Raw genomic sequence first — 17,672 nt, forward strand, 5'->3', positions numbered from 1 at the left:
TCAGACCTGCTCTCAGTCACTAGTTAGTGACTGGGAACTGAGAGTGCAGGTCACGTGGGGGCTAGTCTACGTGGGGGCTGGGTTTACCTAGGCTACCTCTGTGGTACATTAAGCCACACCTGCCCTTCACCTGCAGCTCCTCTGTGGTCCATACAGCCACACCTGCCCTCCACCTTCACCTGCAGCTCCTCTGTGGTCCATACAGCCACACCTGCCCTCCACCTTCACCTGCAGCTCCTCTGTGGTCCATACAGCCACACCTGCCCTCCACCTTCACCTGCAGCTCCTCTGTGGTCCATACAGCCACACCTGCTCTTCACCTTCACCTGCAGCTCCTCTGTGGTCCATACAGCCACACCTGCCCTCCACCTTCACCTGCAGCTCCTCTGTGGTCCATACAGCCACACCTGCCCTCCACCTTCACCTGCAGCTCCTCTGTGGTCCATACAGCCACACAAAGAAAAACACAAATATAGACATAGCCTACTATTAATACAGTACATACTTACGGAACAATATATACATATTTTTACACAACTATTATGTGGACAAAAAGTGTACAGTGTTGCAATGTGCATAAGCAATTTGAGTTAAGTAGTGACTTTATGGGATGGGAGGGAGGGTGAGGAGAGGAGAGGAGAGGAGAGGAGGGAGGGAGGGAAAGGAGGAGTCTCCTAGGCTCGCCAGGACGCCAGCCCCCGATCCATTCTGCGGTGGGGATCCTGTTTCGGGTGCCTTTTCGCTGCGGACCGGATCGGCTGACAGACTGTTCCTGCGCTGGCAAACCTTGTTCATCAGTTTCGCTTGTTAGCGTGCATGAAAGACGGCACTGTATATGTTTTTATAGTCTGGTCTATGATTTATAACGCTGCCGTAGCCGTGACGCACATTGCACAACTGAAGGAAACCTCCTTTGTAGTTGTACGTCACGGCTTAGGGGGCGTGCTCTGTATGGCGGAACCATAAGAGAGTCCAGACAGTAGTTTCTAATCGGACTGTAATTAATGTAACTTCATTCAAATCTTAACGGTTTGGTTAGCTTTACATTTAAAATTTTGGGTGTCGTTTGCCGTCGCCATGCCTGTTGACCCCGACAGTCTGCGATGGGAAACATTAGAAGCATTAAAAAACTCGCCCAAAGGCAAACTCAAATCCAACTCGCACTGGCTGGAGAAGGGCGAGGTGAGTCTGGAGTCTGTTAGCTCCATAGGTTAGCTCACAGTTAGCTAGCGTTAGGTTAGGCCAAGCAAAGTTAACGCTAGGCTAAGAAATTGTTTATTCACTATTCATATTATTATCGTTATTCTTGTTATTATTATTGCTGAAAGAAGTCTACATTGGCCTCTCACTGAATCGGGCATGTTCTGTTAAATGTAATGTGGTTGAAAATCAATATCACGATTATCAAAACGTTTTTTTCCCCCTCAATAGACCAGCGGTTGCTTTTAATGTTAACGTTCGATGGTTTCTCACCAAAGGTGTATGAGACCATGACCAATACTTTCTACCATTGTGTCACTTATGGATGAAAATATAGTGAAAATAAATTATTCCCTTTTTTGTTGGGGACACCCTGGAACCCACATATGGACCCCTGACCACACTTTAAGAACCACTGGTTTAGACAGCAGAATTGTGTGTCACCAATCTCACCATATCATCATCAGTCAGACCTTTTATAGAGCTCATATGGAAACAGAAGGATTGCTGTTAAAGTGTGTTTATTTAACATCGTGTTCTTGCAGGATATTCTTGCTGGTTACATCGAGGTCCCCGGCCTGTCCCCGTTGTCCGGTGTCATCCTGCAGCGCCTCAGTCCAGGTCAGCTGCTACAGAAGAGCTTCTCCCGGGACTCCAGCCTGAGTGAGGAGAGCCCTGCCTCGCTGTCCTCCACCAACTCCTTCCCTTCCATCAACGGGACCAACTCCCAGCCAGGCGTGCCCTCTCTGAAGACCCAGCATGAGCAGGCCAGTCTCCACAGCCCTGAACACCTGCTCTTCTGTCTTGTCTCTGTGTATTGGGAGGGAACTGCCTGCTAAACTCCATGAGTTCTGGGGCCATATCTTACACGCAACTCTTTTTTCCAACATTGTATTTATTGTTTTTCATTTATCACATTTATACAAATTACAATACAAACATCCCATACATATCCCACCTCCCTCCCCTCCCCCCGATAGCACAACAGAAAGATAAACAGACATACAAAACAAAAACAAAAACACACCGACAGACCATGATTCTTCTGGGGGCTGACTAATTTTTACACGCAACTCTTAGTGCAAAGGGCAAATCAAGTTTCTAGCACTCAAAAATCTCCCTTCTTTTCTTTTAATAACAACTGGGTGAGTACATCAAAGGATGTGTTTCAGCGACCCAGTGGTAATTAACCCATTGATACCTGAGGCAGCATTTGTGTGGTTCGCGGTCTTAAAGGGATACGCACATGAATGAGGGATATACATGCAAATGCTGCATCAGGTATCAATGGGTTAAAAGAAAGAAAGTGAGATTTTGAGTACTATAATTAAAGATTTGCCCTTGCACCAAGACTTGGGCGTACGATATGGCCCCTCGTGCTTTAATGTTGCCTAACCTATCGATCACCAAGCGTGCACACCTCACATGCACATGCAAAAGAAGTGGCTGGCGACTGCACATGTATCGGAGGAAGCATGTGCTAAGTCCACAACTCTCGCCAGATCGGCAGAGGGGGTGGAGCAATGAGGGGATTTGGCCAAGTACAATTGGGAAGAAAATGGGAGAAAAATGTCAGAAAAAACTTGATAAAAAAAAAAAGCCAAATGTTTTCCTTTTATCACATATTCACACACTCTTAACAAATATACAATTAATTTCCTGGTGTTGTAGAACCTTGACTAACCATGTTGAATCAGAAAAGGGCTGGTTTTGAATGGACTTTTAAATGTAAACAGCATTTAAAAGCTCTCTGAAACCTGCAGATAGCCTTGTTTTCCAAAAGGCAATATCAAGCTGCAAGAATTTTCTGTGCAGCTCAACATTACGCTCTCTCCAAAAGAAAGAGAACAGCCTGCTATAGTCTTCCCTGTTGTTCACTTTATTTAACTCTCTTCATGTATTGAATGACTTGTCCCATCTTTTCCTCATGGTGACGCGCTGCAGGTTGTCAGTGACGAGGAGGCGAAGGATCCGCGTGTCAGTCCTGTTTCTGGCTCTGTGTCTCCGCCCGCCATCTCCCTGCTGTCGCCCCGAGCCACACAGATGGCCGGCTGCATCCGCCTCTGTGAGGAGAAACACCGCGCCAAGGCCAAGGTGGGTCCAAATCACCAGAACCACGATTAACGCCCTCCCCTTCTCCCACGCCAGTCCCACATGTTCAACTGTTTTACACAGCCAGCTCCTGGCTATCTGACTGCGTTGGGTATCAAGAGAACGTTTGCTTTACAATCTTTTATGTTGAGTAGATTAATTGATTGATTCAGAGTGAATACAATTGAAGTATTTGCATACAAATACGCGGCTGAAATGGGTTTTCTCAGGAGGGTGGCTGGCATCTTTCTTAGGGACAAGGTGAGAAGCTCAGTCATCAGTGAGGGACTCTGAGTAGAGCCGCTGCTCCTTCATGTAGAAAGGAGCCAGTTGAGGTGGTTCGAGCATTTGGTAAGGATGCCACCTGGTGGTGTTCCAGGCACGTCCAGCTGGGAGGAGACCACGGGGCAGAGCGAGGGCTAGGTGGAGAGATGATATCTCCACGCTGGCCTGGGAATGCCTCAGGATCCCCCAGTCAGAGCTGGCTAATGTGGCGAGAGAAAGGGAGGTTTGGGGCCCCGTTAGCGGACCCAGACTTTTTTGTTAGCAGCCCCCTGCTGGAACTGTCTGCTGCCTCCATGACCCGATCCCGGATAAGCGGTTGAAGATGGATGGATGTTGTCAAGTTGAAACCATCTATTGTATTAGCAAACACTGCAACAGGAAGTAAGCCAGGGGCCATTTAGGATGTTGATGTTGTGGAGTGTAAACAGTCTTGTATGTATGTATCTGCTATATGCTGTATTATGCTGCAGAGCGAGCTGGGGCTGCGCCGGGACCTGCAGGAGCAGCTGGTGGCGTCGGTGGCGAGCCGCGAGTCCGAGCAGCTCAAACGCTACGAGGAGTTCATGGAGCTGAAGCAGCGGCAGGAATACCAGTGTGTCAGGGACATGATGGACCGAGAGTAAGACCCGCCCACAAGCTGGATTTTGATCACGTTTTCTGAAAAGATCACATTTACGTCGTCACATCCAAATATGGTTTTCTTTCTCCTCATCCGTGGCAGAACTAAAGAGAGCATCGGGCGCCAAGAGAAGCTGAAAGAAGAGCATCGGCACAGAATGAAGGTATGATGATCCAGGGTTTCTCCTAGGATGGAGTTGTTGTTGTAGCAGCGGTGGTGAAGCATGTGCGCTAAAGCGTGCATGTGGAATTTTTTTTTGCACAAAAAAATTATTTCGCTTGCACCGTGCGCCCCTTCCTAGTCCTGTCCTGTCTAGTAGGAGAGTCAATAAAATTGTATTTGGCAGAATAGGAATCTAGTTTCTTGTTCATATGCTTTACTCACAGGTGTGTGGAATGACCTGGATAATAATACTGTGACATAGAAAACTGTCTTGAAGCCCTAATATGTGTTTTTTGTTTTTTTTACCTCAATACAACAGCTTTTAAATCATTTTGATGGTGTACTGACTTCAACATGTTATGTTGATTTTCTAAGTGAAAATAATTTATTTTATCTTTATTTGCTTAATTTAAGCGTTTTTTCTTTTTTTTGTGGGGGGGAGTAAATGTGACCTGTCCAAAACTTTGGGCACCTTGTTAATCAGTAGTACTTAGTAACACCTCCTTTGGCACAAATCACAACCTCTAAAGGTAATGGGCCGTAGTTGAGATATCAAACCACTCTTGGGTTCTAAATGTGTTGGTTCCTCCTCTCCTCTCCTGGGCTCTGTCAGATCCAGAACCTGCGTCTGAGGGAGGCGGAGCAGCAGCGCGTGCGGGAGGCAGACCTGGAGCGCCAGCGGCAGGTGGAGGGCCGGGAGCGGCTGCGTAACCTCAACACCATCCAGGAGGAGATCCTACAGCTCAACCAGCTGCTGGAGCCCTCAGGCTCCACCCACACCTCCTCCGCCCACACCGCCTTCAGCACCCGAGGGAACCAGCTCTGCTCCCAGGTGTCGGAGGTGGTGCGGACCACGGCCGAGGTCAGTTTGACTTCCTGGCGGTTTGGCTGCTGCTAGGTTCATGGTTCTATTCTATAGTCTGTGGCACACCTCCTTGAAAAGTGGTTTAAGGACCGCCTAAGACACACAAAAAAGCGTTGCAGACATATGAATTGACCAACCACGGACCCCCTTATTTGCGTAAAGCAACTCGTGGGGTGGTACATTTTCCACCGATGCACGCAGAGAGCCGGACTTCAATACAGCCCAGCCAATCAGAGGCTTGCCGCAACTTTTCATGCGGGAAAACCTGGAAATGCTGACTTGTGATTGGGTCTGACCACGTGAGACTAGATTCAGGGAGACTCTGAATTCAGGAGAATAGGTTTTAATGTGTTTATTTAATGTCTTATTATGTTTTCTGTATATTTAATCTGTCGCGAGTATGTGTTCTGTTTTCAAGCCTTGTGTTGAACTAGGTCACAAATGCGGCTCATCTAGCTGTGAAACCCTGTGTAAGCTTTTCCCGTCCGTCTGTCTGTCTGTGTGCAGGGTGAGTTTCCCAGCGTGGACGACATGACCGCGGCCGAGCGAGCGCTCCACCACATGAGGGCGCTGATCCGGCTGATGCAGGAGGAGACCACCAAGGCCCAGGAGAAGAAGAAAAAGGAGCAGGAAGAGCAGGAGGCGTGCAGGTACGGCTGGGCAATATAGCGATATTATATTGATATTGTGATATGAGATGATAACAACACACACACTCACACATTGATTTGACTCTCTACTGCCCACTAGTGGATGTATTGCTTAACATGATACCAACGTGTGAAAGACACATGGGAAGTATGTGGGCAGTGACGGTTGCACCGTTTGAAGTGGACGCATTTATTTTTGGATGAAAATTGAGCATAAATGAGCTATTAGTCATTATATCCACATTACTGTTGATTATTTATCGAAACTCTCATTGTGACAATATTTTGTGAAAGCGGCAATAGTCAGGGGAGGAAATCCTGTCTTTGCATTTTATTTTGAGCACAAGTTTGTTTTTAATAAAAGTGACATCTCCCATGTGGCTTTGGACTTGGAACTAAACATTTAGAAAATACAGAGATATATTTTGTGTATTGCATTCAGCCTGACCCATATCAGCCAGCCCTAGTTGTATTGTTGTTCAGTAGCTTGCAAAATAGCCTTTAATCAAGATGAAAAAGAATCATGATAAGATCGTCGATCATTCAGGATCCTGCCAAAAAGAAAATTGCAGGGATTAAAGTTCTCAGTCGCTACGACGGATTTCAGTCAATTGGAGTCAGATATGTCCCTATGTATATTTTATTTCAATTTGTGTATTGTATTGAGTTTGAATGAAAGCTTTCATTTTGAAAAATTCTGTTTGACTTTATAAAAAGAACAAGTGTTATTGTGATTTATTATAGCCACTAATTGGAACCTATAACATAGTGATTCAGCCTGGAACACAATTCATGCATCATTCCTGGGTGTTTGGGAACTTTAGAGTGAAATGAGTGATTTGTACACACAGCGACCGCACGTTGGAAAAAAGAGGACACTTTCAAAAGCCCGAAATAGCTTTAAAAAAAAGGGCCTGGAAAAATTTCCAGTCAGAAGTTTTGTTCCCCCCCCCCCCTAAATCCCTGAAATTGTCATGTGATATTTTTCCGTATTGCCACCCCTACGCGCAGGATACAGGCGGAACTGCAGGCCCAGCAGGAGGAGGCGCAGAAGAAGGCTGCACTCTCCGCCAAGGAGAAGGCCAGGAGGAAAGGTGAGAGAGCAGGAGGGATGAGGAGGAGGTGAAGGCCAGGAGGAAAGGTGAGAGAGCAGGAGGGATGAGGAGGAGGAGAAGGCCAGGAGGAAAGGTGAGAGAGCAGGAGGGATGAGGTGAAGGCCAGGAGGAAAGGTGAGAGAGCAGGAGGGATGAGGAGGAGGAGAAGGCCAGGAGGAAAGGTGAGAGAGCAGGAGGGATGAGGTGAAGGCCAGGAGGAAAGGTGAGAGAGCAGGAGGGATGAGGAGGAGGAGAAGGCCAGGAGGAAAGGTGAGAGAGCAGGAGGGATGAGGAGGAGGAGAAGGCCAGGAGGAAAGGTGAGAGAGCAGGAGGGATGAGGAGGAGGAGAAGGCCAGGAGGAAAGGTGAGAGAGCAGGAGGGATGAGGAGGAGGTGAAGGCCAGGAGGAAAGGTGAGAGAGCAGGAGGGATGAGGAGGAGGTGAAGGCCAGGAGGAAAGGTGAGAGAGCAGGAGGGATGAGGAGGAGGTGAAGGCCAGGAGGAAAGGTGAGAGAGCAGGAGGGATGAGGAGGAGGTGAAGGCCAGGAGGAAAGGTGAGAGAGCAGGAGGGATGAGGTGGAGGCCAGGAGGAAAGGTGAGAGAGCAGGAGGGATGAGGAAAGGTGAGAGCAGGAGGGATGAGGAGGAGGTGAAGGCCAGGAGGAAAGGTGAGAGCAGGAGGGATGAGGAGGAGGTGAAGGCCAGGAGGAAAGGTGAGAGCAGGAGGGATGAGGAGGAGGTGCTAAGTATAGACTGTTTCAACTTGACAACATAAACACTCTAAATGGCACCTAGCTTACTTCCTGTTGGAGTGTTTGCTAATACAAGATCTCACAGGAAATAAGCCCCAAGAAGCCATGGTTTACAGTGATTAGCGTGTCTTAAACTTTACTTTACTTACTTTATTTGTTTATTTGGACGGGACAATGCACAATTAATGAACACATTGAACATGAAACAGAACCGAGGTCCACACCAAACTGGGTTTTGTGTACCATGACACTCTACACCTGTTGTGTCCTCAGGCCTACAGACCAGAGCTGAAGACAGCACCCTCAAGTGGTACAGGGAGCTGCAGGAGGCAGCCGCTCAGTGTGCCATGTCTATAGAGGAGCTCAATTCCAGCAAGCACGTCCAGGTGGGTTTCTGCCTCTCTGCCTGGAGGGCTACAATATGTTTATGATTATTATTCTTATACCATAAAATACCAATTAGAAGCCGACTTCCAAATTGCCGCGGGTCCCATATATAAGCGGGGTCTGGATACATATTTTGTACATAAAAGCAGGTCCCAATTTGACGCCCGGTTAGTTTTTTCAATGTTTTCTTTTTACCTTTGCGACATCCTGTTGAATGCATCTCCCAAACACAACGAAGAAGAAAAATCGGATGAAGAAGACGAACAACGAGGAAACGAGGAACAACGAGGAAAAAAAACACATGCACGAAACTTGCTGATCAAAATTCGTTTTCTGTCAACATCTGATGATTCTGAAAATTGTGTAGGCATTTCCTGAAGATTTTTATACACTAAAACCGACATCTCTGGTGTAATAATTATTTTGAGAAATGTGCCTATGGTATATTTCCCTGCCAGCGGGCATAGAAGTCGGCTTCTAATTGGTATTTCACCGCACTTTCACATGTGCGCTACTGAAGAGGGTAGGCTCCATGAGTGATGAACAGCGGAGGAGGCAGCGCATGCAGCCAGCGGAGGAGGCAGCGCATGCAACAAATAATCTGCTCACATGATGATCATGTTCTCTCACCTTCAGCGGAGAAAGTTTAGTGGTAAATACCGGTAGGTCACAGTTCAGCTCAAATTTTATTTGATTTCATGTACAGGCCAGAACTGGCATGCAATGTGCTCTGCTGCGCTGAGAGGGAGGCGCGGCTCTCCCCATAGACAAGCAATCGTGTGGGGTGCTGTAGCCAACTCATTAAAATAAATGGTTTAAATAAACAATTTCATACTATTTACAATCTTTGCTGAGCAATATTTTTGTACAAAAATAATTAAAGCAGGTGCCAAACTGCCGCAGGTCCCATATTGACGCGGGGTCTGGCTACATATTTTGTCAATTAACGCCCGGGCTAATAATTGGTATTTTACGGTAATCCAGCTTAGAAAATCCCACCAGCCAGCAGCTAAACGCTAACACATTTGATCTTAAAGGCGCTTTTTATACCTGTGTAACGTCGTTACATCGTTGTGTTCCATCATGTCAAACACACACGAGCGTGCGCTGTATAGTTGCATGTTATCATTTGCGCCAAAGAACTTAGATTGGTAAGAACCAAAAGCTAATAGCTTGTTCCACTGCAGCATCATGTTGTAAAAATAAAAAAGCAGAACAGTATTGAGTTTTGCTAATTCCTCACTTCACTTCTGTAACATTAAAACTAAAATTTGTCTTAATTATTGACCAATGTCTGCATTTTTCTTCTCTGTCGACTCGCTCAGACGAAGAAGTTGCGGATGGAGCTTCAGAAAGCAGCCACCATCCCGGTCAGTCAGATCTCCAGCATCTCCGGCTCCCAGCTCCGGGAAATCTTCGACAAGATCGACAAGCTGCTGTCGGGACGGGCGGTGGTGTCGGGGGGGAAGTCCATCTCCACCTCCGAGCATCCCAAGGGCCTGGACTATGTCAGCAACAAACTGGCTGAGAAGTTTGTGGTGAGTCACTCACATCGCATCTGACAAATGACGCAGCGCATGCACGAGCATCATCTGACTGATTATGGAGGGGGCGTGTCAGTTGAGCTAGCTTCAAATGCATTTTTTTTTCATATCTCAGCTTTGACAGACAACTGAGAGCTTCTATTAGATTGATTCCTTTTTTTTACGTGATCAATTCTGAACCTAATGAGCCCTAAGCACCGCCCACTCCAACCCCAACCTCCCAAAAAACAGCAAAATGGCGATATTTAGGATTTGGATTGAAACGAATGTCTACAACTTTTAGATGCGTACAATTACAGACTACCATAAGCACTAGTATGCACATAAGACATAAATTAGATAGTTGAGTTTTTTTTGTGGATTTTGGTTGCCAGGGTCTTTAACAGCTCATAAACAGCTGATGATGGCTGTGTGCTAAAACGCGTCCGTTGTGTTGATAGCCAATACCAATACTAATGAGAATTTGGTCGGACTGGCGTGTATCAATTGACCAATCGACCAGAAGTTGTCAGCCCTAATCACACTTTGGAATACTGGACAGGGATTACCTTCCAAACTATTTCTGATATCACAAATCAATAATCATACATATCATAGGCCCACGCACTAAAATGTGATTTTCAGTGAGCACAGAGAACCTTTCCACTTTCAGCAGATGCATGTGAAAACAGCCTTCTAGTGTCAAACTCTGCTCACAGACATCATTCTGCACAATCAAGCTCAAACAGCCAACTGAAGGAACAAGAAGAAAAACATATTTTTGATTGGAGGGGTATATATTTAAAAATCAATAGGCTTCATGTTTTTTCTAACAGGTCCTGAATGTTACCTCTTCTCTCTGGAAATAATTTCTGTTAAAAATAAATAAACGAAACCTACAAACCCAGAAGAAACCAAATGGCCAATTCCACTAAGTCAGCCATGTGTTCCCCTGCAGAAACAAGGAGAGGAGGAGGTGGCGTCTCACCATGAAGCTGCCTTCCCCATCGCTGTGGTGGCCTCCGGCGTGTGGGAGCTGCACCCGCGGGTGGGGGAGCTCATCCTCGCCCACCTGCACAAGAAATGTCCATACGCAGTGCCCCACTACCCTCCTATGAAGGACGGCACGTCTGTGGAGGAATACCAGAGGTCAGAGGAACACAAATGTGCCTTTTCTTTACAGGTCCCTTTTTGTCTCATGTCATTAGCGTTAGTTTATTTTAGGGCTGCTCGATTAATCGAATTGTAATCTAGATTACGATTTGGGCTGTCCACGATTATGAAAACAAGATAATTGACATCAAACGATTTTGCGGCTCTTGTCTCTCTCGTTCTGTCTTGTGTTGTAAAGCAAGCGCTCCCCTTCCTTTGCTCGGCCCCTCCCCCAAAGCACACCAGCTCGAGTTGTGACTGTCGTGGGAAGAGCCACAGGCTTTCTCCTCCCCGCTTATTTCACAGAAAGAGAGCCGCTGGTCGAGAAGAGAGGTAAAACAACGTATGTGGGGTGGAAACACTATGGTTTTGCCGAGTTTAAAGGTCCTTACACTGCGCATATCTTGCACTGTTTGTTCCAAGTCTGTGGCTGTGACAGGTGGGTCAAAACTCGCATCGCAATTCCGTGCTGTATATTCGCATCGCTCTTGATGTGTAACTGATGAGCGATGCGAATATACAGCATGGAATTGCGATGCGAGTTTTGACTCACCTGTCAAGATATGCGCGGTCGTGGCAGCACCCCGCAATGACCTCTCCCTCTGTTTAATCTCTTGAAATCCACTCACAAAGTGGTCTATGACCAAGAAATAACGCTAAATGAACAAAAAGACATCTAGTTACTCCTGCCACAACACAGTCATCGATTCAGGACACTCTTTACAATGCGACCGCATTGATATGATGCATGAATATGCATTCAACAGCTAACGATCTCACAGATAAACATTAACAATAGCCTATTATGAACCTAAACGTAAGTCGCTTTGGATAAAACCATCTGCCAAATGAGTAATTTAATGTAGCCTAATGTAAACGAACGTTACTCAATAGCGTTCTCATTTGGTTAGATTTGAGGTTTAAGGACTACTAATTCAGATGTTTACCAACATATTGAATGTAGATTAATAGTTGCAGTTGGTTGTGGCAGTTCACTGCAACATAGTAGGCCTACATATACTGTATATTTATTTTAGTTTTTATTTTATTTCTAAATCTTTGCACTTTTATTATTTATTTATTTATTTATTTATTTATTTTATATTTATTTATTTTCAATTATATCTAAAATCCAAAGACATCCAATGTTAAAAAGAAAAGCCAGTGTCAATGTTCAATAAATGCATGATGTTCTCAATGTCAATGATGTCAATAATCGTGTTAAATAATCGTGATCTCAATATCAATCAAAATAATCGTGATTATGATTTTTGCCATAATCGAGCAGCCCTAGTTTATTTACACATAGAGAGGCAACGTGACCGCCTACTTCCTGCTTCAGCACTGTACCAGAGATTTTCATCCGCCATTTATTTTCCCATAGACATTTCGTAAAATGCTTATAAAAATAGTTGTACTTGTTCAAACCAAACGGTTCAGATATATTTAGAAACAGGAGAGACCACATAACATTTCACTCTGACTAAAACGTATAAAAATTGCAGATTTAAAGAAAATATTTTTTCTATGTAGTTTTGGTCCCAGTGAAATGTTCTATGGTCTCTCCCGATCTCTCCCAACAGGATCCTTGGGTACCGTGTGGATGACTCCGGGGTCGAAGGTCAGGACAGCTTCCTGAAGAGGATGTCTGGAATGATCCGCCTCTACGCTGCCGTCATTCAGCTGAGGTGGCCCTACGGCTCCAAGCAAGGGGTACGTACCTACCATACCACAGCACCTACAAGTCCTTATTGGGGCGTCCGGGTAGTGTAGCGCTAGATTCCCTGCCTACCAACACCAGGGTCGCAGGTTTGAACCCTCGTCTTGCCTGCGGCTTAGTCAGCCATCCATACAGGCACAATTGGCCATGATTTTCATAATAGTCATAGCAAATTATCAGAGTTCAGTTATCAGTCATATTACTCATTTGCAGTGCTAGTGTTCCCTAAATGATCACTGAAAAAAATCCTGTATTCCTGACGATTTGACTGTAGAAACTTGGAAACTGGCTGTGCCATTGGTCCCATGTCTATTCTCTATTACAGTGGGTCACAGTCTGTTTAATTAGGCTATCATGATAATACTAGAGTGGAGAAAAGCCATGATCAGCACCGATCATGAGAGAAACGCATGGAAGCGCTGTGTTTTGCGTGAGGCTAGCGCAGGCTAGGTTAGGTTTAGGTCGGCTAGGTTTGTGAGGCTTGAGTCGGATTCAGATCCACTACCAAATGAACATACGTAGCCTACATACACACTCTCTCTGTGTGTGTGTTTTTTCTGGCGAAAAATAATCTTCAGATGTCGACTGCAGGGGTCTACGGTCATATTGGCGCTGTCAGCATGCATTGTTTTTAATCATTTGAGCGGCGTGTTGAGGGCGAGTTCTAATTGCATTCCCCACTGTGTGAACATTTAATTTAATCCACAGCAAAATGCAGAAGTGTACAAACAGTCCTCAGTTACTTTTTTTTTTTTGCATTGTTTGTTTTCTGTTATTTTTTTACACCCAACAATGTCTTAAAAAATAATAATTTGAATGAGAAATTGCATGTTTAAGTTGGCTGTCCCTGTTTGATTCTAACACACTTGTATGAATTGTTGTGGTCCAGCCCAGTCCTCACGGTCTGAACCACGGCTGGCGCTGGCTGGCTCAGATGCTCAACATGGAGCCTCTGGCCGACGTCACGGCAACGCTGCTGTTCGACTTCCTGGAGGTGAGTCACACGGGTCACACACAGGTCACACACGGGTCACACCGGCCAGGAGAACCACCGGAGGGTTATGGATAAGAATGTCAACTGAATTCCTAAATGTAAATGTTCCTCGTCCTGCAGGTGTGTGGGAACGCCTTGATGAAGCAGTACCAGGGGCAGTTCTGGAAGCTCATGCTGCTGATCAGAGAGGAATACTTCCCGAGGTACGCGCTGTGAATTTTGAGTTTTCTGCATCGGCCCGTAAACCACAAAGTTAAGTTTCCCTCTCTGACCGCTGACATTTTTCTCCGTCCAGGATCGAGGCAGTGACCAGCACGGGACAGATGGGCTCCGTCATGCGGCTCAAAGAGTTTCTGGAGGTGAGATGCTGGTGCTGCTCTGCACAACACAGTCCGGTTTAGGAAGTTACATTGCAGCACGGTCCGCCCATCAGGGCTGCAACTAACTATTATTTTCATTGTCGATTAATCTGTTGATTATTTTCTCAATTATTAAAGCGAAGTTCACACTATACAATACTATTATTATAATATTATTAAAGCAAAGGTCACACTATACAATACGAGACCTAATTTTCCACTTGCTGAGAGGTTTTGGAGCTCGCCGACAAAAGTCCCCAGATCAGAGCCAAATCACGTTGGCTTGGCGTTCGCAAATCGGCGCTCTATAGCTATGGGTCGACTGTTGATCGACGCACGCCAAGGGCTCGTCGAGAGCCTGGAGTCTGAGGAGCAAAGACGAAGAAACTCCACTGTAGATGGTGCGAGCGTGTGTTTAGCTGGCTAATGAGCAGACCCGTGTGAGACTGCGTTTCCTTCCTTGTTCTTCCATGGAAACCGGTGCTGCTCTTGCATTGTGTTTTCGTGACAAAACGTGGTTTGGAGACCAGACAGACTCGGGGATTCTCCTGGTGAAATATCATGTAATGTGTGATCCCCCTGCCGCCACTCAGTCATATAGTGTGAAAACCACTCAGTCATATAGTGTGAAAACCACAACTTCAAGACTCCCCATTACAAGACGAGTGTAATCTAACTAAACCAGGGCTTCTCAAAGTGTGGGAGAGCGAGCCTCCCCTCAGAAGATAGAGACAGCAATTAGTCGGAAATAAGCTCCCCAACAGATAGAAAAACATGATAGAAAGAACTGCTGCCATCGGATTTGTGAAACACTCATTAAAAGAAAATCACGATTCGATGTGATCGGCAGGTTTGTCCTCTGACAGCCTGAGTTCACCTCACTCACCTCAACAAGGTGGCCAGACAGACTGCGGGAGCTCGGCCCCGGGCTGATTCGTGCGGTGGAGGCTGTGCAGCCAGCATGATTCGTGCGGTGGAGGCTGTGCAGCCAGCATGATTCGTGCGGTGGAGGCTGTGCAGCCAGCATGATTCGTGCGGTGGAGGCTGTGCAGTCAGCATGATTCGTGCGGTGGAGGCTGTGCAGCCAGCATGATTCGTGCGGTGGAGCAAGGCCAAGTTAGCTGCGCATTTTCTTCTCTCCTATTCCCCCCCCCCCCCCCCCCTGTCACCTCGTGTCTCCCCTGAACACTTTTCAGTGTTCTACCGCTGCTCTACTCTGACGCCATATTTACACAATCTCTTACACAGACATTTTTCCTTTTTTATCATGAAAATCTCTACTCCTTCTTTGTCCAAAACACCAAATGACTCCACTTTGTCTTCCTCATGCAGACGTCGCTCCGCAGCAGACAGATCAGTCCACCTAAAGGCCAGCTGAGCTCCATGTTCTGGAGGTCCTGAGGAGGGCGCTGTGGCAGGAAACCGGCTGTGGTTCTGGACTCTGGTTCTGGAGGTCCGCTTCGGTTTGGAAGCATCTTGTTTGTTGGCAAAATTGTGGATGTTCCCCAGTGAACATGGAAATGAAGCAGCCGGTTTTACCTGCATGCTATTGTTATTACTCTGGAAAGCACATTTTATCCTTTTTTTTACTTGAGAAACTGTTCCATTTAATTTCTAATAGGATTATTTGTGTGCATTGCGTTTCGGTGGTGGCATTAAAGGGATAGTTGTGATGTTTTGATGTGGGGTTGTATGAGGTACTTGCATACAGTCAGTGTACTACATGCAGTAGGTTGTATGAGGTACTTGCATACAGTCAGTGTACTACATGCACTAGAATGCAGCCAGCACCGTCCCAGTTTGGAGAAATGGAGACCAGCCACATCAGGCAACTACAGCTGTCTGCTGAGTGTGAAGGGGCCATGAGCAAATACATAAAAAACAACAGAAAAAATGCATCAAATGCTTCTATACTGCTCACCTGACATAATCATAGTCTCCACAAGCCCTGAAATGCCAAGTTGACATGACAAGACTTAATTTCCACCCTGTTTTTAGCTGAAATATAACCATGTGCAGCTGGAAGCTGACTTTTTCCCCGTCTTTATATAGTTGGAGCACCTAGCTCCAGTGACGATTTCAGCTAAAACAGTGTGAAAATGACATATTTTCAAGTCAACTTGGCATCTCAGGGCTTGTGGGGATTTGGATTACGCCAGGTGAGCAGTATGGAAGCATTTTATGTATTTTTTCAGTTGAGGTTTTTGCTTATGGCGCTGTTCACACTCAGCAGACAGCTCTACTTGCCCGACGCGGCCGCTCCCACAGGCCCAGCGCTGTGAACAAAACCCCAGCCTACTATGGTCAGAGCTCAGCCATAGTTCGAGATAAGCCTCCAAGAGCCTCTGTCGGTGTCAATCAAGGCTCTTCTCGCCTGTTCACTGGAGACTGCCAAGCATCGCAGCAAGACTCCTTGAATTCAGCAACATCTGGCACTGTCCAAGGTCGTAGAGTTTCTGAACGTACCTCCTTCCAAAAGCCACAGAAACCCTCCCCCCTTTCCTCTGTGAGTGGCACAGGAAATGTCCAAGGAAGCTACACTCCCAAGGTAACTAGTGTGCGGGTGCCTACAGGTCGGGGCAAGCTTGGCTACACCTCCATTGCTCAGAAACATTGCTCAGTGTGGTCCCATTTCTTCAAACTGGGACCACACTGGCTGCATTCTACTGCATGTAGTACACTGACTGTATGCAAGTACCTCGTACAAACCCACATTAAAAAAAATACTAACTATCCCTTTAAGTGTTCAACTTATAATTGTGCATACTTTGTAAAATGCCTTGCGACCTCGCTAATATTTATGTTTTTAAAACGCACTGTGTGGGTCTAAGAATTGTTTTTGATGAACTGTCACTGAATTCCTGCTGGTGAAGAGAAATGTGAACTGCTCTGTATGGGTTTTGAACAAATACAGCTGAAATTCTTTGGTCAATGTTTCAAAAACAAAGCATTTGACTCAAAAGCAGAAGTGTTCTGCAATCAGATGTTAGAAGGTGGCTCAGAGCTGAACTGAATGTGCTTTGCTTTGATGCCAAGTATTGTTTTGCAAGAGCAGGAGTCAGTTTGTTCAAATGGTGGATATATTACAGAATATAAAGGTGTATCGATGTCAGAGAGCCAATATATAGACTATATATTACAGAATATAAAGGTGTATCGATGTCAGAGAGCCAATATATAGACTATATATTACAGAATATAAAGGTGTATCGATGTCAGAGAGCCAATATATAGACTATATATTACAGAATATAAAGGTGTATCGATGTCAGAGAGCCATCATAATAGTTGTACAGAAATGTCTCGACTCAAATGCACAAAACATTATAATGCATCGCCACTGCAGTCTGAAATAAAACTATTCATCAGTTTAACTGGAATTTGTCCTCCTTCGGTTTGAGTTCAAGTTTCTCTTCTGTTATCGTTGATGGACTTGAAATGAACTTTTGCTCATCTGGCTGCAGCGATGTGACAAGACCGACGGGAAGAAAAATCCTTACACAATTGGCAAATGGAGATCAAGCGTTACTGGATGAGGTGGAATGTGATGGGATAGTGGGGGTAGAAGCCAATTCCTCACTAATAAGTCTTACAGACCTAAAACAGTGTAATGTCGTTAAACTACATTATATGAGACCCATTGACAACGAAGCAACAATGGAGAGAAATAGAGAGTGAAATAGAAATAGAGCATGCTACAAGCCCTGGAGTTATAGTCACTCCAAATTACCAGATCAGGCGAGTGACCGAACAAAGAAGGCGGGGGGCAAGGTCGAGACCCATTAATCAAGAAGGGTGGGAGACAGAGTGGAGACCCATTAA

General features: G+C 45.7%; 1 protein-coding gene across 1 annotated transcript; it reads left to right on the forward strand.

Annotated features, from left to right (window-relative positions):
- Positions 1–1,077: 1,077 nt before the first annotated feature.
- On the forward strand, positions 1,078–17,185 carry gle1 (GLE1 RNA export mediator; the record flags this gene model as incomplete). Its single annotated transcript, XM_083644716.1, has 16 exons — positions 1,078–1,182; positions 1,746–1,967; positions 3,145–3,294; positions 4,047–4,195; positions 4,298–4,358; positions 4,971–5,219; positions 5,730–5,872; positions 6,884–6,966; positions 7,989–8,101; positions 9,428–9,640; positions 10,584–10,774; positions 12,361–12,490; positions 13,387–13,491; positions 13,612–13,694; positions 13,787–13,850; positions 15,183–17,185. 16 exons carry the CDS (start codon positions 1,078–1,080, stop codon positions 15,249–15,251), a joined length of 2,130 nt encoding a protein of 709 aa, XP_083500842.1. The 3' UTR covers positions 15,252–17,185.
- Between the last annotated feature and the right edge of the window lie 487 nt (positions 17,186–17,672).

The sequence above is a fragment of the Poromitra crassiceps genome (genome assembly GCF_964638095.1).
Source record: "Poromitra crassiceps genome assembly, chromosome: 10".
NCBI classification, from domain to species: domain Eukaryota; kingdom Metazoa; phylum Chordata; class Actinopteri; order Beryciformes; family Melamphaidae; genus Poromitra; species Poromitra crassiceps.